Source organism: Abramis brama, assembly GCF_963993115.1.
Source record: "Abramis brama genome assembly, chromosome: 15".
NCBI classification, from domain to species: Eukaryota; Metazoa; Chordata; class Actinopteri; order Cypriniformes; family Leuciscidae; genus Abramis; species Abramis brama.
Window position 1 is genome coordinate 13045694 of NC_139977.1, and position 22400 is coordinate 13068093.

Consider the following 22400-nt stretch of genomic DNA (forward strand, 5'->3'; position numbering starts at 1 on the left):
CTGGTTTAAGCAGGGGAACCTTCCGTGCCATGCATGATTTCAAACCATGACGTCTTAGTGTATTACCAACAGTAACCTTGGAAACGGTGGTCCCAGCTCTTTTCAGGTCATTGACCAGCTCCTCCCGTGTAGTTCTGGGATGATTTCTCACCTTTCTTAGGATCATTGAGACCCCACGAAGTGAGATCTTGCATGGAGCCCCAGTCCGAGGGAGATTGACAGTCATGTTTAGCTTCTTCCATTTTCTAATGATTGCTCCAACAGTGGACCTTTTTTCACCAAGCTGCTTGGCAATTTCCCCGTAGCCCTTTCCAGCCTTGTGGAGGTGTACAATTTTGTCTCTAGTGTCTTTGGACAGCTCTTTGGTCTTGGCCATGTTAGTAGTTGGATTCTTACTGATTGTATGGGGTGGACAGGTGTCTTTATGCAGCTAACGACCTCAAACAGGTGCATCTAATTTAGGATAATAAATGGAGTGGAGGTGGACATTTTAAAGGCAGACTAACAGGTCTTTGAGGGTCAGAATTCTAGCTGATAGACAGGTGTTCAAATACTTATTTGCAGCTGTATCATACAAATAAATAGTTAAAAAAATCATACATTGTGATTTCTGGATTTTTTTTTTAGATTATGTCTCTCACAGTGGACATGCACCTACGATGACAATTTCAGACCCCTCCATGATTTCCAAGTGGGAGAACTTGCAAAATAGCAGGGTGTTCAAATACTTATTTTCCTCACTGTATGTTACTAATAACACCTGTTCATATCTAACAGACTCTGCACATGATAGTAGACCTGATAATAAGACAAAGTTCTTCAAGTTAAAACTCCAGGCTTGTTTTGTGTATTTAGTTTTGAGGTGTTTGAGTCTGTGCACAAACCGGTGTGAATGTTCTTGATGCCATGTAACGTTTCCGGCGATTGGCTCTGTAGACCTCCAACCGCTGGGCCTCTGCAATGGGGTCTTCCAGAGCTCCTTCCCACCTCAAGCTGTCCTGTCCAAGGTGGGGCAAATCAGATCTGTCCTCTCCAAGGTGGGTCAAATCAGATCTGTCCTCTCCAAGGTGGGTCAAATCAGATCTGTCCTCCTCAGTCGGAACCGAAGCCACTTCTGTTTCAACCTTGGGGTTTTTGGATTTGCTGCTCTTTCGTTCTTTGGCTTTGGCATGACCTTTGCCCTGAGCATCACTTATCTCTCCGTTGGTCCACTGCTCTGTCTGGAGTTTCTCTGGAGGGAGGACAGACGGGTTGATGGATAAAAATATATTTTATTTCGTTGGCAGCACTGGAAAATTACTATTCCTATGCCTTGAATACCAGTTAAATATCTAAACATCCTTACAGCAAGATATGCTTATTTAAACTACAAATGATATTTAGACTTTTCAGATAATGTGCTGTATCTTAAATATCCATGAATTTTGCATTGTCCTATTAGCAGATTTTTTCCCCCACAAGTTTAAAGCATAAATTAAATTGAAACCGTATGAAATTTAAAATTAAAATTATTTAAAGGGATATTTGACCTAAACCTTGAACATTATGTCATCATTTACTCACCTTCATGTCATTCAGGACCTGTATGGGTTTCTGTCTTCTGCAGATCACAAAAGAAGATATTTCGAAGAATGTTGATAATCAATCAGTTTTTGGATATAATTGACTTCTATTGTATAGAGAGAAAAACATTGAGACATTTCTCAAAATAAGAAAGTCACACAAGTTTGGAAGGACATGCGTAAATGATGACAGAATTTTCATTTTTAGAAAAACTATGCTTTTAAAGTCCCATTGAAGTGTCTTGAAATGTACAGCGTTCAATGCGTTGACGTAATTTCCACTGAAACAGAAAGACATGGAGCGGGATATATCGAGTAGCTCCTCCCCCTTTTAAAATAGTCAATAGCATTTCATTTATGTCACAGCTTGGCCAGAGCTGTTGAGCTCAGCAAAGCCGCATTTGACAGCCACAGTCTAATAGATTTCTAATTTAGATTTAATATAAATATTACTAAAGCAAAACAGTGAAAGTAATCATGCAGAGGATGTGTAGTTTGAAAAGTACTGTATGTAATTTATGATTCTTTTTTACTCGCCAGTGCTGTTTCTAATGGCGAGTCTGTCTAAACGTTTAATGTTTATTATGTTTCATATGCTCGTGAGCAACCTTTTGAAACCTAAAATGACAAATGGGACACCCTACGATCTTGTGGACTTAACGGACACACGCACATGGTAGCCATTGCAAGTACCCAAAACTATGGCCCTGTCCCTCGATGCGCACTTTTGCCGAGCCTGCACTGATGCGGACTCCGCTGCAGACTTCTTCCCAACAGTCGAAGCGACATTACGTCACGAAAGTGCGGACTCAGAGGAAGACTACGAGTGCTTAGGGTGCCAATTGGGACAGGGCCTACAGGTGCATATGAAGTGTGCCATTTTGTACAGGGCCTTCCTTGTATTCTAGCTTCATCACACTCCAGCACAGTAGGTGGCGATGTGCACCTTTTCAATTGGTTTGCAACCCGCCAATAAATCCACAGAAAAAAGAAAACTGTAAGTTTTGAATGCTTATAACAGAGAATGTCTAATAAGGGGAGAAGTTCCACTCTCAGTAAACTTCCGGCTTCTGAACTGGTTGCAGTTCCACTCTGGTTCCATATGAGGGCGCTCACAGGACGAGTGCAGAATGAATGGAGGTCTATGGCGATATAGCCATCAAAATCCACTTTTCTCAGGATATAATTTTTTTGTCTAGTAATTTGAATGTTGTATTCGAAAGGAGATGCAAAGAAATTATACATTGCTGGGTGTTAGATTTTTTAGAGTCACTTATTTGCTTTAAAAAGTCTTTTAAAATGTCAATGACGTCATACACATCGTACAACCAGAGATACTGCTTTACGGCAATCCTTCAGTCACTTTGGTGCTTTCGCGCTCTGCACTTTCTTTTCTCTCGAGGCATCGACAACACAGCTGACACAGGTAAATACACGTGCTAGAAGAGTTTTTGTTTTGTATATTTCTGGTCCCGCTTCGGATGCCGCGATGCCATCAAGCGGTATCTCTGGTCGTAATCAGTCCTTCACTGACCAATCAGCGTTCATTAGCAGAATGCTAACAACTCAACCTGTAAGAAATCGAAAGGACATAAGTACTCGTTCATTCAATTTTCGACCTATAACCCATGTTGAACTTGCAAAACCTACAATTAAATCTGAGATTTCTCAACGGCAATCGGGTGAAAGAGACAAATTTAGCCGTCTAGCGCAAGCGGGAAGGAAGTCGACCGGAAGTTGAAGCCGGCCGCGTGCCACCATCTTGTAGCAGAACTTCACCTGCAGTTAGCATCCCATTGACTCCCATTCATTTTGGCGTCACTTTGACAGCGAATAACTTTACATCTGAGGCGTTTGAAGACTCCATTTGTCCATTATTTATTTCTAAAGAAACACGACAATGTATAAAATGCTCCATTACCTTGTAGCTTATGTTATGGCCCCGTAGAAGCAGTTTTTGTAAAAGTAGGCTAACGATTGCGTCATAACCACGCGACTCTCTGTCGCACAGTAGAGAGATTACCGTATGGACAGGAGGAGAAGCTCGCGGGCAATCGGGGGGACGTGGAGGCAAAATGACAAAATAATTAATCAGAATACCTAGCAAAAGTTGCTCCTGCTCCAATATCATGGATAGCTCATACTCACGCTCTCCGTCTCTGCAAGATTCGGAAGGGAATGATTCAGATTTCTCTTGGCACAGCTACTAGAAGACAGACGGGTTGCTCACGTGGTCCGTGTAACGCTTTGCTCGGTTTGAGTCTGCGCGTCAGGAAAGGAAGTGCTAAGAAATCGCTAAAAATGGGCTTCACTTGTCTCAACTGAGATCCAATGAGATGGCTCTGTCCACTTCTTATACTGTCTATGGTCTAGCGCCATAGACTCCCATTCATTTTGCACTCATGGGCGATCGCCCCCAGTGGAACTCTGGTGGAACTACAACCAAAATTCGTTACAATAGACTTAATAGGGAGTGGCCAGGCTCTCCGTAGACGGGCTCTGCTTATAACTTGAACTTGAAGGCTAACATATTCCTACTAAAAGCCAAACAACTTAAAGGGATACTCTACCGTTTTTTCATATTAAACTATGTTATTCCCTTAACTAAGACGAGTTGATACATACCTCTCTCATCTCAGTGCGTGCACTTAATCGCTCTAGCGCGCGGTGACACTTTGAAAGGGTATCCCTTTAAATTTTGATTTCATGGGGACTTTAAGATTTATTGTTTTCTATTAGCTACTTACTTACTTGCTTGCTTTATTTATTTCACCAATGACCAGGTAAAGCGTTCACAAGTTTTTAAAACCAACTCACCTGAATCCTTAGTTTGGTTAATACAATTCCTCGATTTCCTTTTCTCTTTTGTTGGGTCTTTCCTTTTCTTTTTGCTCTCTTTCATTGTGCCAGTCAAAGGTGGGACGTGAAATCCTTTTTTAGCTGAAATCTCCTGCCGCATGTTTGTTGTTTGAGAAGCACCTTTAATCCGTTTTTCTCTAAACGATGCCATTACTCACGGCTTTCCCAGCACTTTAAAACGAAAACATTGCTTATAAAGACTTTGAATATACTTTAAATACAAATTCCATTTTAATGAGCATTAAAAGAGATATTATTATATAAACAAGTAGGTTGCGCGCGCGATAGAACGATAGAATAGAACTCACAGCGTTCTATCAAAGTGAAGGTCGTTTGAGCGTGATGACGCATCTCCATGGAAACAGAACTCCTCCCATGTGCACCAACAGCAATGGGGGAAACAGTCTTATTTTCCAACTTTATAGACCATAAGAGCACTTGCAATAGAATAACAGCACGCATAATATTTAAATCATCACCAATTTTATTCATCCGTATACGAAAGAAAAAATACATATGTGCTGTTGGCTCAGACACTGACCCTATATTTAGAACAAGGCCATCAGTTAGTGAGAAGAACACGGTGCTGAGCAGCCAAACTTAGTAACAGCAATAAAGGTTACAGAGCGGAACCATAAAGAGAACTACCATCCAAAAAATATTATTATTATTATTATTATTTGTCTCTGTGCCACTGTAAATAAATGTGTTTGTTATATAAAAACTTTAAGAACAATTAATAAATAAACATACTTGTTTATTTATACAAGCCCATTTTTTCCGTTTTGGAATCTTTTGAAGCCTCCAGCAACTCTAACACAATATTTACTTTAATTAACTTTTACATATTTATACATGTATAAAGTGCAACTCAAAAATAAAATAAAATAAAATAACTTTGGGGGTTGTTAAGTAAACTTTTACATGTACAGATGATTGGCTGAAAACGAATCGTCCATGAGCAGGAGACGTTTTAATTGGTTGGAACGGTTTAAGTCCCGCCCCCTTTCTTGTGAGTCGAGGCTTAACGTTGGCTGAAGCTGAAGTCAGTTATAATCTACGGAAGTCAGTCGTCATAGCGAAGCCTTGACGTCGCAGATCCAGTGGCCAGCTGTTACTAATCGCGTCACTCCCTTCGCCAGCTGATCGCAGACGCCGGTAAACGTGAGAGCGAGAGGCGAAAACGGAGGAATCTCTTTACAAGCGAGGTGAGCGTTTGAGGCAATCAACTTTTCAGACATTACCCAGATTCGTAGTAAATCTAATCCGCAGCCTGCTTCGGTCGGGCTTGAGATAAAACAGCTTTATTCGCTTCGGGGAAAGGCGAGGCAGTTCACTATTAGGTGGGGCGGAAAAAAATCCGCTTCAGAGGTACGAACGCTTTTTCTTTTCGCCATAAAAACGAAAGATTATAATATTAGAACAGGCCACCATCGAATATGTTGGACGCCGGGCGGAGGTCATTACATAAGTTTCATTCCATTATACCGGCCAAACTTCCAGCCTACTAAAGCCTTTACTCGAGGACGCGAGCCGGTGTCGGTGTAATCTGTGTGTTTAAAGTTATTTCTAGAAAAATATAATCCGAGGCAGCAGAGACATGTTGATTAAATACAAGATAGTTATTCAGTACAATCACGTCAGTCCTCTTTTTTTATTGCTGCATAGATGCCAGCGTGTCTGCTAAAGTGTTTCCTCATTTGGTTGGGTAAGAACATCCTTATGTAATTCATTCAAATCTCAGTAGATTTTGCTCGATGTGTGACGTTACAATCGGTTTTGCTGGTTAGGAAGTGACGTGACAAACTATATAGGCCTATATATATATATATATATATATATTAATACGTCACATACACAATACTGTAGTTTTTTTGTGTATGTGAAGTATTATAACACACACACATACACATATGTGTATATATGTATATATATATATATATATATATAATAAAATGTGGAATAATAGGTTTAGTCTAACAGAATTGTATTTATAGTAGTAATCACTGCACAATATGTGCCCTTTTTTATCCCGTGATACCATATAATTTAGTTACTCTCAACTTGCTCTTGGCAATGCAATAACCTTTGAATGTCACTGAATGTACTGGCATGGTTCATTTTATTTTTAATTTTGTTTGTTGGTCAATCTAAATTACAATGAAATCTACTTGAGAACAATGTTGCTTTTAAACTATATTTAAAACGCGTAGACATGTAGATTGTCTGGACCGAGCAGGCCTCAAATGCTGAGTGTTTTCTAAGACGTCACTCTGACAATGCATATCAGCAAAAGTCCTTGACAAGACGCTCTCCGTGACACTATGTGTCTGTGGCTCTATAGTATTGGTTTTATTTTCTGCCAGGTTAGTTTTTGAGTCACAGCAAGTCAACACTTTTCAACCAGGCATCCAAAAATAGACAGCTCTTCTGAATCGCCGTTCAGATCACAGTACCGTAATGCAGTTACAGCCCTTTAAGGTACAGAGAGCAAACTTGGCTGCTTTTTTTCCTCATGTATGAGGAATTGGGTTATAAACCTGGACCGTACTTCACCCTGTAGTGGATCTGAATCATCATCTGTGATAAAAAAGTAAATGTGTTTCAATTGACACAACCATATTTCTTTATATAGATGATCTCAATGGTGAAGTACGTGTGCACCATACATCCCTCAGTAATGGTTATCATGATGTGATGCTGTCAAGCAAGGTAATTATTTACATTTAAAGACCTTACAGCTGATCTTTTCTTGGATGAAAAGGAATAAAAGTACAAAAGGCATGTTTCTGTACTGATGTCAGTGCATTAAAATGGCCACCATTTGCCCTAAATGCAAAATCCATGGCAAGTCAGTACTCGGTCACATCTGATTCAGCCTCAGGCTTTGCAGTGCGATGAGTTTTTCTTTCCGCCCTTAAACGGCAAAGAGCGATGGAGAAATATTCCCACCCTGTTCCTCAGTACACGCACACTAACTGATTCAGTCCTTTGTGTGCTCATAGATATCACTTTGTCAGCCCTGAGAAAAGATATCAGCGTTAGCACAAAGTCAGAGTTTAACTGTATGACTACTGATCATGTTGGCTGAAGATAAGCAATTTAATTGTTTGTTCTTGTGCGAACGCTTTAGATACCAAGGGTCGAACACGTCTTGGTACCGTAAGACACTTTTTGTATTAACAATGTAGGCTAGTGTGTTAGCCATTAGCAATAGCGAGCTGACCTTAATGTTTCCTTTTTCCACTCACGCACTGCAGCTTGTGTACACCCAGACCAGATCAATAGATCGACTGGTGACAGGGGAACGAGACGAGCGTGTTCAGATATTCAAACACTTGTCAATACAGTTCTCTAAGGCTAATTTGCTAGCCCTGCTGCGACACCCCTGGATATTTCATTGTGCTGAAATCAACATCCATTCATTTCATTTAGGTGATTCGTATAGCATGTATGAGTCCAAAGTTTTGAGGTACTATATACTAAGAACTAATTACTATACTAAAAATAATTTGTTACAAAGAGTAGAGGCCACAAACTCTGCCCTTATGTAGTTAAGGCCTCCTATCAATCAGAAATCATGAATTTTGGCTCGTTGGGGAAAATGTCTCTATCAAACTAAAAAATTTGTTGGTATAAATAAAATTCACTGCTGTTTCCAGCTAAATTTGAGGTACTAAAACAAATTTGATTCCTTTTCACACAAATTATGATTACAGGGGCAGAATATTGGTTAATAAAGAATTACAGAATACTATGTTTATTTTATTCATTTATGTATTATTATACAGTTTTATTAGAGCTGCTCGATTCTGGATGTATTAGATAATAAATAGAGATCACAATGATTCTGAACAGACTACTAAACCAAATAAGGAATTTACTAGGTTCTTACAAATCTTAATTGCTATTTAAAAAGGTTTAATTTGTAGGAATTATTAAAAATAACTCATTTTGAATTAATGATTCAATGACTCGCTTATAAATACTTCACTTGTTTTATTGCTGGATGAAACGGCGTTTTTGAGTCACGCAGACTCTTGAATGAATGATTCAATGACAAATCGTGACAAATACATTTAAGCCATTTGTTGCCATCTACTGGTGAAACGATGGAATGACACAATCGTTATTTGAATTTTTGTAAGACAGAAATAATGACACTGTGGTTGAAAAGGCTGTTTGTTTCAACGCCAACACAGATTTAAATGTTCTGTGATTTTTATCAACGGTTTAATATACAGGCGAATCATTTAGGAATAAGATCACGTAGGTGCTTGAATCAAGATCACAATATTTTGATAATTAATTGCGCAGCTCTTACTTTTACCATAGTGCCTGATCTGTGAACTAGTACATTAAGTTTTCATCACATAACCAGCTCCATATCTTTCTTTTCTAACATTGTAAACTTGCTCGGTTGCTCACCTGGTACACCACCACACTTGCAATGCGGCGCGCTCGGGTTCGAGTCCTGTGAAACACGAGTCACAACTAAAGATGGCCCGGTTGCTTTAGCAAATATGTTTTTATCTCACATTTGCTTTTAACACCATCGGTTTGGTTTTAATAAATATTGGTTGACAGTCATGGTCACCATTTAATCTCATTATATGGAAAGGTGAAGCTTGGTCGTTCTTATAAAGATCTTGTATTGTGTTCCACAGATCATACAGGTTTCAAAAGACATGGGGTGAGTAAATGATGAGAGAATTGTCCTTTTTTTTGTTGTTGGGTGCATTGTCCCTTTAAGCTGCCAATGTGAGAATGAAAGATTTGAGTTATGCGTAATATTCAAACTGTTTATCATGTTCGTGATTGTTCTGTGCATCATAGATTGTCTGAAATGCGCTCTCAAGGCCTTACCTTGTCCTCTGGCCTCCACCCCAAATGCCTGCTGATTCATGTCTGCGTGTCTGCGCCGGCTCGCTGGATGGGGGAGGGTGGAATGAACGAGGGACACAGAGTACTGAGAAAGAATGGTAGATGATTACCAAACGCAGTTCGGGGAGGGAAGCAAGACGGAAAGTGCGAGCAACCTAAATCTTTGTCATAGAGTAAGCATGATTCAGCATGCCATTTATTTCCTTGTGCAATGGAAAATATAGACTCTTTAAAGACGCTTGTAAGCAGGAATGTTCTGGAAGTTTATATCAGCATTTCTTGTTGGGAATGACAGGCATTCTTGGGCTTCATTTGTGCAACTCGAGCATCATGATTGACGAAATTGTTGCGTTCGATTAAATTCAGCGGTGCTTCACAAATGTGCAGCCGCTTATGTGGAAAGAACATGAAATTATTCAGATGCACATTCAAGGCACTGAAACAACTAGAGACCATAAATAATGGGAATCTTATGTCTTAGAGAAAAAAAGTAGTAAGAAATTATAAAATTTTTCCTTGAAGTAATAAATTCCATGATGTTAAATAAGATTAAATGAATTTATAGTTAAGCTTAAAGGGGTGTTTTACCCAAATATTCTGTCATTTAACTGCATGCTGTTCTAAACCTGTATATTTGGTGACCATTGACTTTCATTGTAAGAACAAAAAATAAAAAAATTCTGTTCCACAGAAGAAAGTCATACAGGTTTGGAATGACTTGAGTCTGAGTAAATGATGATATAACTTATTTTTGGGTGAACTAACACTTATTACATGAGCTTAGACTAAATATTCTTAACTTAAAATCTATGGAAGGCATTTTCTGCCAAATTTAAATAAATAAATTAAATGATTAAAATGAAAATTAAAACCAGATTAACGATTTCATTACAGAAAACTGTATGCAAAAAATGTGACAAAATTGAGAATGAAATTAAATGATTTCATTTTCACAGCATTATCCCTGTCACATTGAAAAATAAAATGCAATTGGTGATTTCACATTTCATTTTCACTACAGTCTCGAGGCAAGACTGTCAATATTAAAATGAAAAGCCAAACGTGAAAAAGAAACTACAAATACAGTTTTTACAATGCTCTTTAGTAAAGCTCACGCAATAATAGTGACACAATTCAAATACAACTGTAAATTTTCGTTTTCATTTTAATTCCTCTTTTATTTCACAATTTTCGTTTTCATTTTCAAAGACAACCTGCATGCAAATTCTATGTTAATGAGTGGGTGTGGCTTATTCTAGTAACGGCGCTAGAGACACGCCTTCTGTAAAGCGAAGTCGTCGACGTCCCGTGTGCATGAGTTGAATGTGTGAAACGAAATTATTTAAATGTGATTATATTGTAATCGAGACGACGAGATATGGCGAAATCTGTTAGTGAGCTTTTGCGGGAAGCTGCTGCAGCATTAGAACATGGAAACAACCAGCCTGACCATGTTAGTTATGATGTTAGACTCAGACTAGACCATAATCGATGATGAGGTTCATTCATGTATTAGGCTGTTTTGGAAATTCAACTATTTGGGTGTACAGAAGTCTTAGTAACACAGTTTCTACAACAATTATAGCCAGACATTAATACCCGCTAGCTTTAACCGAGAACCTCGGCCAATGTTTCATATTCGCGTCGTGCCTAACAACGCCCTTCAGCCGTGACTTATTCAGATACAGCACTAGCCTGAGGAATTAAAATGAAAACGAAAATTTACATTTGTATTTGAATTGTGTCACTTATTGCGTGAGCGTTACTAAAGAGCATTGTAAAAACTGTATTTGTAGTTTCTTTTTCACGTTTGGCTTTTCATTTTAATATTGGCAGTCTTGCCTCGAGACTGTAGTGAAAATGAAATGTGAAATCACCAATTGCATTTTATTTTTCAATGTGACAGGGATAATGCTGTGAAAATGAAATCATTTAATTTCATTCTCAATTTTGTCATTTTTTGCGTACTGTTTTCTGTAATGAAATCGTTAATCTTGTTTTAATTTTCATTTTAATCATTTAATTTATTTAAATTTGGCAGAAAATGCCTTCCATAAAAATCAGCCCTTAACAGTAAAAATGGTTACTTACCCTAATACTGTTGCCCAAAACAAAACAAAATAATATAAATTATTAGGGTGAACCTAACCCTAACCCTATAGATTTTACTTATCTATAGAGATTTTACTTATTAAATAGTTATACATTTTAATTGTATTTTTTTTTACTTTTTTTTTTTTTTTTAAACAAAGTAAAGTTTCAATAATACCTGGAAATTATAGTTATGATTAAACAGGAACTTAATGCCATAAATGAATGTTCAATACGTTTTCAACCAAATGTATCACTTATTTTAAGTGTTTCACATTAAGTTGGCAAGGCATAAAATTGACTCAATTAAAAAAATGCACTTGATCAAAAAAATCTTCAAAATGATATTGCACTGACCCAGTTGGGGGCAAATGACTGTGAACTGGTCAGAAACACTCACACTGACCCAGGACAGCAGGCCTTTCTTCTTATTGAACCTGTGAAGGGTTTCTTTGTGCCGTCAAAGGAAATGGCTGTAGAAATATGCAAAACTGATGTCACGCGTTCTCCTCATTCATGCTGTAATTACAGGAGAACATGAAGGGAATAACAAACGTGTGTCAGTGGAACATATCTTGCATTGTTTGTGAAAAGTAATCCATCTTGTTTTTATCTTCTAGGTTTGTTGTGGATCCTGATGAATGAATATTGGCTGACCTACCGCAGTTCTTCCCTGGCAAACTTTATGAGCCTGTCCTGACGCTAAAGCTGCCAGCTGAAGAACTGTTGTGGTCAGCTCTACCCAGCATGCACCATTTTCATCTGAGACTGCTGTGGGACTTATTCGTTCTGGATCGTCTCTGTTGTAGATCTTTGAAGGGGGACATTTTCTGTTGAAGGAGGAAAATAGTCTTTGGTAAATGTTACCAAGCTTTTAAATATGTTTGAAATTCAGGATGTTTTTTCTTAAACTTTTTTTATTTTTGGAGGAGAGCTAATATTAAACTAACTGATAAATGAGTTTTATAATATAGATTTGAAGTATGCAGGATATTTTGCATGGCAGACATCATTAAAAATAATATTCTGTACATTTTAGCCTTTGCAACAGCTGCTGACTCCAGGCATAAAACCGAAGGGGGAACTTGCATGTGTCCAATAAACATACTGCTGTCTCTAGTTTCCATTGTGCATATTGTCTTATTCACAGTAGCTCACAATTTTGAATCTGTTTGAACATGGGATAAGGGTACAGCGCACACTTTACATCTGAATGATTTGTGGTTCAGGCACCAGCATTAGTGATGCATTGAGACCACTGAATCACTGCAAGTTGTTCTTTACTGTCTGTCTTCAACAGGCTGACTCAAAGCCATTGTTTATTTGGAATATTATGAGAGGACTTTTTTTCTGAGGGAGAGTGTGGCTTTGGTAATAACTAGAGCCAGATGTGTGTTGATTCAGATGGCCACATACACATTCACTTTACTGACTTTTTGCTTCTATTTGGGGAATAATACAAATTACATGTTAATATTCCCGAAAATGAATTTGATTATGACATTAAAGTTTAAAATGTTTGTTTTGCTTGTCTAAATTAAGAATCGGCATCTATATTAATATAAATTCCATGAGCTACTTAGATTCATACAGGCACAATTTATTAGTAGTTGTTAGATGGAGGCTTCGTGGAACAGTTGAAGCAAGTCAAGACTTCGAAACAGCCCGACGCCCGTCCCCACGGTGACCCCTAGTGGTCAGAACAGTGTAAATGCAACAAAAACCCGGGCCAAACATGCATACCTTTACAAATCTATTGCAATTTTTTTAAATTAAAAAAGTAAAATATTTCAAATGCAATTATCTAATCATATTAGATTATCAAGTGTCTATATGTTGTTTTATCAATTGTCTGGGTTTGTTTGGTTTATTCTATGAATGGCTCAGCTAAATTAATTATAATTAAATTATAGGCCAATAAGAGGCTATTATTAACTACCATTATTCATTTAAATTATACTAATTAAAACGTCTACAAATGAATAAAACTGATCAGCGATCAGGTAAAACCCACAGACACTTAACTGGTTCTCCCTCATGATTCATGGGTTGACAGAGATCATCGTCCCCAGCGATTAATTATTTTTTATTAAATGCTTGAAGAAAAGAAACGAAACAAAAACATTAACAACAATCACTGTCATAACATAATACTGAAATGTCGAAAGAGTTATGACGTGAAGCCTCGTTTACTGAAATCACGTGACTGGCAGTTCGATACACGCTCCGAACCATTGATTCGGAACAAAAGATTCGTGGATTCGAAGCTTCATAAAGCAGTGATTTGAAATTGGCGTTACTAAAATGTATATTTGTACCCCAAACTAATTGAAAGGATTTAAGCACATAAGCATGTATATCAACAGGGTTGGTTTTAAAAACACCTTCTTAAATTAGAATATTGTGAATTCTTTATTTAAAAAGTCAGTCTAGTTTTTGATATATCTGTCATGCAGGTAAACAAAATCACACTGACAATTTCAGACAAGAATCACATGTAAAATCGAGCGTTTAACCGAAAGGTTAAACTAAACATTTATTTTTCATACATTAAATGCTACAAGTGTATAAATTACTATGTATATAGGCCTAAATAGTGGGGCTATCTCGCGCTGAAATAAAGCTTAAAGTGCAATGCAACATTACGACCGATAGAGTCAGTGGTCAGATGGACAATACGGCTTATCAGCGCCGCTAGCCGAGTTGGATCCACTATTCATTCAAACGTTTTCATTAATGATATGCATATTTAATCATTTTGGCAAGAGAGTGAGGAGAAAGTTGTTAATCGCTTTTAGAGTGCTTTGACAGAGCATGCTAGAAAACATTAATCAGTATAATACGGCATTATAACCTGGATGAGTGCATGGGGAGTCATTTTCGTGACTGAGATCCGATCCGCACAGAAAGAATCGTGTACTGCGTCAATTAACACCTGAATTCAAAAAGTTGACATTTCCCCCCACATTTCCGGGTTTCTCAGAAGAGGAAGTCGTTATAACTTCTATCCACCTTATTTTTCAACGCGGAAGTTAGCTATTTCCTGTGAATATGCGAGACTTCCGATTCATTAGAAGAGAAGAATAACAAACTGCTGTAAATGGTAAAACTATCTGCGCTACAAACCAGTGTGGTTATAATTACGACAATACATTATAATAAGGGTAAGAAATACCAGTTTGCAATATCAAGCAGCATAACAAGCTTTTTTGCACAGCTAAAAATAACTGGAAGCAGATGATACCGGAAGCGTCACACATTCAATTTACAAATGGCCCCGCCCGCCTAAAAGATGAAGTGGATAGCGGTGAATGAGAGACTACATTAAATATATATTTTTTGTGTTCCCATTTGCTCAAATAGCAAATGAAAAACTCCACAACAGTGTTTTAACATCCTTCAAAAAGAGAAAAAAAAATGGAGAGATTGATAAAGGCAGTCAGAAGAGAGAAATATGTAAATTTTACCATCACTCCCACAGCCACTGTATTAGAAACTCCCTCAGAGCAGCCTTAATGGCCCACTGCCTTGAAACACGCATCATTAGCATTATTCAATGTGTTGACGTTATTTCCATTGAAACAGGAAGACAGGGTGGGACATATCGAACAGCTCCTCCTCTTTTTTAAAATGGCCAACAGCATATTGTTTATAGAGCGGTGCAGGTATGACGTCACTTTGTAGGCCAAAATGTGGAAGGAGTTAGCATTTTAGCACTTCCGGTTCCATTGTCCCGAAGTCAATGGGTTTTTACATGGTTTTTATTATGGTTTTCCTCGATCACTTTTGGTCAGCTTTGACGAAACTCCTTCCAGCTAGCGCGTCTTTTCGAAGTGACTGGCAGCCTTGTCACCTGACCTGTACATACATTTTTTTTTTTTAATGAAAATTAAATAAAAAACTTTGCAGGATTTACGATGCTGATAAACGTTTAATCGCGTCATCACGCTCTGTGAAAAGGGACCATGAAGGATGCGCTTGAAAAAAAAAAATAAAAAAAAAAATAAAGGATCGATGCGCTTGAACTTAATCTGGACTGAAGACTGAAGGACGCTGGAGTATTGTTGTATTATGTTATGACAATGATGATAATTGTTGTTAATATTTATTTTATTTTATTTTATTCAAGCATTTAATACAATAAATAAATAAATAAAGGATGCGCGCGTGTGAGTCCACCAATCAGATGCGCCGGTGGTGCGTCCTCCTCAATACAAACTGATTGATTTACTCCAAGTGTCTAAGATTCGCTTCTCCAGTGATGCGAGTGTTAAATATTGATGAAGTGGATGGATGTCCAATAATAGGTGTACGAATTCCTCGCTCGAGCTGCTCTGCGAACAGTTTGATTAAATAAAATCTTATGCTGACAAAATAAAATATTAAGAGTGTAGGCAACATTTTATGTTGTTTTTACACAAAATAGATTTATTCTGTAAGAGATGGCTATAAATACGGACGCCCGTCACGCGACAGATGTTCTGCGCGAGAGCGCCGCGCTGCAGTCCAATTTCGGAGATACTCAGAAACTTCTCGACATCTCAGACAAAGGGCAGAAGAGAGAATTAAACCACACGCCTTCTGATACACACCTCGATACGTATCTTGACTCGGACAAGAACGAACAGACTGATGTTAACATTGCCTCAGTGCCCTGCTCTCCATCGCGGGTCAGTTTCAGCCGCGCGCCATCGCCCACGCCCGGAGAGCGCGAGCCACGCAGCTTCATGTGGGTGGCCGTGATCTCCTGCTTCTGCCCGGCCGTTCCAATAAACCTGTTCGCGCTTTATTTCGCGCATATGGTGAGTATGCCACCGGAGTACAACTTTTAAATAAGGCTACTTTTGGATTTAAACTTTTTTAATTACGTTTAGTTTCAGTAATAACTCAGAATGCAGAGAGAGAAAGTAAAAAGAAACATTTGTTTGATTTTATGTTTAGGGCTGTGGCTCATGGGGCACCTGACAGTTCATAATGTGACTCATGGGGCCACCAACTGTTCCATTGGAAATCTACTATCACAAAGCTTACTTATCCATGGTTTTCTTTCTGTTTCACTTCAGTCTCGGACCATGACACAAGCAAAAGATTATGATGGGGCCAGAAGACTTGGACGTCTTGCTTTGTTGCTTAGTGTTGTTTCCATTGTTGTGGGTCTGGCTATAGTCCTTTATCTGGTGATGACAGGTAAACCACCTCTCTTTTTCTCTACACACCGCACCACGTCCCAATCAACTGAACTTCAAAAACATGAAAACTGTCAATAATACAATCAGAATTATATACAAATATATAGCTGTTGTCCACAACCAAGTTGAAATGAGATCATTGCTTCTGCACACACTTAAATGTCTCTCTCATTTCCTTTTCTCTCTCTTAGAGGTTAAGTAGTTGTGGACATCCTACATCCAAAATTGATGTAAACGGGTATTGGAGCTGAATCCAAAGAAGATGAATGATAAATGCCACGTGAAAACCTTCAAAAAACAAAGCTAGATTATCCATTTATGTAATATACAGTTTTAAATTTGTTTTAAATTTTTTGACGAGTTTAATTTTTTTCTTGATGGCTTTGAGCCATTTCTTTTTCTGTTTTGGCAAATTAAGCTTTTTGCTTTATGATATATAAGCACAAAACTAATTTTGCAATAAATCTTTAAAAAAAGAAGCCTTTTTAATATTATTATCTACATGAAACAATCAGCTGCATAATTTTGAATTCCAAACATTTGAACTCTTTCAAATAAGAATGATTCCTATGCAAAGTTAAATCTATACATTTTATTTCGTATTCTATATTACTTTATGCTAATGTATGCATGTTGCAATACTGAGAAATATGACATCTGTTCTGAAGCTGGTGCATACAAAAGCACATTGTATTATTGTAATATACATTGCATTTTGTGTAATCTGTTTAAAAGGTCAGTTCACCTAAAAATTAATCTTCTGTCATCATTTACTCACCATTACGTCATTCTGATGAACTCTTAGTGCATGGACTATCCCTCAAAACATGTTTTTTTATAACATTTCTTTTTCTTCCTTGTCATTTTGATGCATAGCCTTATATAAGATCGCAAGAATGCAAGAGGGAGGTATGCAGTGGAGATAGCTGGGTATAGCAAAAATATTGTATTGGAAATATGTATTGAAGTAGTTGCACTGAGGCTGAACAAGGGCTATATTCAACCAAAAGCACATGCATGAATGAAAAAACAAAACGGCAAGTGCATTCGAATTGTGCAAATTTGCTAAAACGGTGCCATATTTTTGCATTTTATAAATTAAACTAAACATACCCGATTGTCTTGTTGAAGTGTGATTTTTGCAGATTGTTTGACAGAGTTCTATTCGCACAGGAAAAAAAACATGATGTATTCTGTTTTCACAAGGATAAAATCAGGTGTGGTTATTTCATTTTAAAAAGTGCATCCTGTTCTGCTGTCAGCCATCCAGCCGCCAGAGCAACGCAGATCAGAGGAAGCACATCTGGTAATTGATATCCTCGTCACATAAGTGCATTCCTTTAATCTTTACATTTAGTCATTATCGGCCTCAAATTGAGGTTATTATTATGCTATTTTTGCATTCAAATCTAATTTGGAAGACATAGATAAATAAAGAGCTTTAAAACCACTGCTTTAAATGTTATTTTATGTATCCGTAGTGCTTCAGACATAAGAATGAGTCTTTTGATGTTGTTCCTGGTTTTGACATGGATGCAGGACGTCCAGCACACAAAGACGTTTATAGCAAGCATCTATTTTCCAAACCCACAGAACTTTTGCTTTCTTCCTGTTGATGGTCTAAACCTCCACTAATGGCTGTGTTCAGATGGGGATAGTTAGAACGATAAAAGCTTGTAAATGGGTTTGATGCAGAGGCCAATGTCACAGAGCAATACACGCTATATACTAGTGTATATTACAACATTTGCCTTTAAAACATATACTAAAACACATTTTATAATATATTGCTTTCGCTTCCCCAGTTTAATCAGAATGGAGTCAAACATCAATAAAATATTTAGTGTATTCTTATTGATAAATTAGCTTATTGCAATATATTTTTTAAAATGATCTTGTACAAAATACCACTAAAATTAAGTATTTATAAGATTATATACATATACACACACACACACATATATACACACACACACATACATATACACACACACACACACACACACACACACACACACACAGTATATGTGTGTGTGTGTGTATATATGTATATATATATAGTGTGTGTGTATATATGTATATATATATATATATATTATATACATATACATACATACATACATACATACATACATACATACATACATACATACATACATACATACATACATACATACATACATACATACATACATACATACATACATACATACATACATACATACATACATACATACATACATACATACATACATACATACATACACATACATACATACACATACATACATATACATACATACATACACACACACACACACACACACACACACACACACACACACACACACACACACACACACACACACACACACCGTATTGCCAAAAGTTTTGGGACGCCTGCCTTTACATGCACTTGAACTTTAACAACATCCCATTCTTAATCCGTATAATATGGAGTTGGTCCACCTGCAGCAATAACAGCTTCAACTCTTCTGGGAAGGCTTTCCACAAGGTTTAGGAGTGTGTTTATGGGAATTTGACCATTCTTCTAGAAGCGCATTTGTGAGGCTATATTATCCTAATATTAAGTCTCACAACACTTACAAATATAGCCATATTATATAGTCTTAATATATGTATTTTGCAACACACTCATTACGTTTTCTCATGAGATAGGATTATTTCTTTTTGAAGCAAATGGCAACAAGACAAAGCTTAAAGTTGCGGTAGTTTTTTCTTCACTAGTGTGACGTATATCTGAGTGAACCAGCTTCTCGAGCAAGAAAAAAAAATGTTGGGTGGGACTTGATTGGATGGCTGTGGTTTGCTATTGGTCGATCTCATGTGAGTGACAGGTTGCCCCGCCCACATCATCAGAGAAGAGATGTCACTGCAAGAGGGAGGGGAAGTTATTTTGATTAAAAATTATGAGGGCACATAAATAAATAAAAACTAACTAAATAATAATAATGTGCACTGTTAAATCTATTACTAAAAACACTGCAATATTCCATAAGAAATGTCCATTTTGATTTCATGGTGACTTTAAGATCATTCAAGTGATTATTAAAACTGTCATTCAATATTCTTTCCCCTTCACAGATCTTCATTATCTTCTATCATAGGCTACTTGAACCAAACACCCGCAGTATTGAACTCTTGACCTATGGAGAAAGTGTTTAAGCAGACTGTGACACGCTCAAATGAAGTTTAGAAAATCAATAGCACTTATCGGTGGTCTTCTCTTGCAGACAGAAAGGCCCAGTTAGTCCAGCGGGAGGAGTAATGCACGGCTGTGAGCTTCACTTAAACATGAACAGAGAGTGGATTCCTCAGCTCACATATCCTGCGAGCACAGCGTGAAAGCTTGCAGGATTTATTAAGAACAGAAATGTGTTTTATCGAGACAATGGAACCCGAAGAGCCAATGATAAACCACATAAAAAGAGTCACGTGATGCCGAAACGAGGTTTAATGTCAGTGTTGCAGCGGAGTCCTGTTGTCTCGGATCATTTTTCTGCAAGTGTTGCCATATCGAGAGACAGGTTTGTGGAAGTTGTTGAGGTAAACCACAGCTGTTAGGCCAATTCCAGGAAACTTCTAATGGACTTTCCCACCCAGAGTCCTCTGTGAGAGAGCTGACATTATAGCAATACACCAGAATATAACAAGAATGATAACGAAAAGGGCATTATCTACAAAGTAGCTTACTGTAGTCTATTGCAATAGTCATCTTCATGATCTAATTTATTTTCTTGCATGAAAACAAAATGAGATATTTAGCAGTTTGAGCAAGCTGTTCTTTTCTATTTAATGAAAGTGAATGGTGACCGTGATTTTAAGGCCCGTTCATACCAAGGGCGAACTAATAGAGCCTTAAAAATCACTCTAAATTTAAAAGAATATCATTGGAATCAATTAAATTGATACAAACAATAAAGCAAAAGTGTCATGCATAAATCATAAAGTACAGAAACAAACTAAAAGCTGGTTATAAAAGACAAATGAAATACATTTTAAAAATAATTTTAAATAAAATGAACAATAGACATATAAAGCATTTGTATCAAAAGACACCATCAGTCAAATAATTAAAACTTTCAACATTCATTCATGACATGAGGGAATAGTCATGAAGTTCCAGATAGACTTAGACACAACAAAAATGCACTTACCAATCACAATGTTTTTAGGCTGCAAGCTTTGGAAAGGTGTTTTTCCATGTACACTTCTCCAGTTTACATACTATAGTAGGGCAAGTACTACGTTTGGTTTGAAACTTACTTTACGATTGTTATATTATGAATGTGTGTAGTATGAATGTAATCTGGACGTACTATATCCGCCATGTTGTCATGATCATGTGACCTACCAGCATCAGTTATGTCGCTTCACAAATCCTCTCCCGTGGCCTCATGGCACAGTAAAGTGTCCATCATCTCGTCGGACATACTACTCGGCTCACATACTGTTTTTCGCTTACAATATAACATGAAAGTAGGCTTATTCGGACGCAACAAGTGTTAAATACAAGTTTGAAATTGTTTTATCTTCTGGAAATGGGCTCCCTTTAAGATTTTGGTCACACATAAACCATCTCGGCAGCACATGGACTCTCTCAGCTCTCTCGCTGTACCACTTACAGGAAATGAGCGTGATGGGACTCCCTGCATTACTTAGGCTTCTCCATCAGCTTATTCCCAACTAAATACTCAAGACTGATGCAGCACTCAATAGCCAACAATTTAAATGCACCATACTAGATTTGAACACTTCCTTATGAAATTGTGAATGATGCTTGTCTGCTTTTGCTCCATCATACCAGGGATTTGTGTGGTTACAGGCCACGTTCACGCAGCAACGAAATATGGTTATATATTTGATTCTTTAATAGCGGCTTCACTAGACCCTCTTTACTGGGACATGAGCCCCAGTGTTTTTACTGTGCCCCAGTAAAATATTACAGATAATCCTTGTCAATTGGATTACCATATACTGACACCAGAATCATTTTTTTTCTCATTTCAACAATCAGTTTGAGTTTTCTCAATCAGTTGTTTAGAATCAAAACTAGCAATGTCAGATTCACAGATAAATCACTCGGATCGATCTAATCAGTCAAACTGCTTTACAAAAAAAGGTCTGAAATCGTTCACGATCCAGTTTGATTCATTTGGACAGTTCACTCGCACTCTGAACCATTTGTTGCAACTTTTTTTTGATGGGTGGGGGGGAAGGGGGCTGTGCCCCAGTACTGATGAAACGCCCCGGCATCGAGTGACAACCAAATTCTATAACCCAACTCACTTAAATTTTCAAGATTCAATTAAATTTTTACCGCATTTTTGTTGAGCCCATGCTCTGGTCTCTAGGGTCGAGCACAGCGGGGGTGTTAAGCGGGCTTTAATGTCACCATGAAATCAAAACTGACCAATCTTGCATGTTTTTCCCCCCATTGGAGTTTTGCAATAAATAAAAAATACTTATCTGTGCACATTTCTTTTAATTAATGTGTCCACATAGTATTTAATGAATATAACTTCCTCTCCTTGCAGCGACATCTCTTTTCTCCAATGACTGGTTTACTGGCATATGGGGCGGGACAAACTGTCACTCACATGACATCACAGCAATAGCAAATCATAACCATGCATTTTTTCTTGTTCGAGAAGCCGTTTCACTCGGATACAGTGCGTCACAATAGGGAGAAAAGTGTGAGCCGCACAGATCAAATCACACCATGCATGTTTGGCATGTTTGATTTGGTTAAAACGAACCCTGGTGGAATTGCTGTTAGTGCGGCTCATTTGAT

At 37.6% G+C, this 22400-nt stretch overlaps 2 protein-coding genes and 1 long non-coding RNA gene across 4 annotated transcripts; 2 read left to right on the forward strand and 1 right to left on the reverse strand.

Annotated features, from left to right (window-relative positions):
* Positions 1–761: 761 nt before the first annotated feature.
* Positions 762–4639, reverse strand: liat1 (ligand of ATE1). Its single transcript, XM_084137011.1, has 2 exons — positions 4380–4639; positions 762–1231 (listed from the first exon to the last, which is right to left on the reverse strand). Exons 1-2 carry the CDS (start codon positions 4570–4572, stop codon positions 852–854), a joined length of 573 nt encoding a protein of 190 aa, XP_083993137.1. The 5' UTR covers positions 4573–4639; the 3' UTR covers positions 762–851.
* Positions 4640–5365: 726 nt separating this feature from the next.
* On the forward strand, positions 5366–12518 carry LOC311097389. 2 transcript variants are annotated; one of them, XR_014609251.1, is made up of 4 exons: positions 5366–5629; positions 9089–9114; positions 9258–9449; positions 12017–12518. It is a non-coding gene; the product is annotated as an uncharacterized lncRNA (long non-coding RNA). The 2 variants fall into 2 exon arrangements; XR_014609252.1 differs by lacking the exon at positions 5366–5629 and having other exon boundaries at positions 8205–9449.
* A 3174-nt stretch (positions 12519–15692) lies between these two features.
* Positions 15693–17648, forward strand: trarg1b (trafficking regulator of GLUT4 (SLC2A4) 1b). Its single transcript, XM_084137012.1, has 3 exons — positions 15693–16198; positions 16460–16583; positions 16777–17648. Exons 1-3 carry the CDS (start codon positions 15839–15841, stop codon positions 16785–16787), a joined length of 495 nt encoding a protein of 164 aa, XP_083993138.1. The 5' UTR covers positions 15693–15838; the 3' UTR covers positions 16788–17648.
* Positions 17649–22400: the final 4752 nt, after the last annotated feature.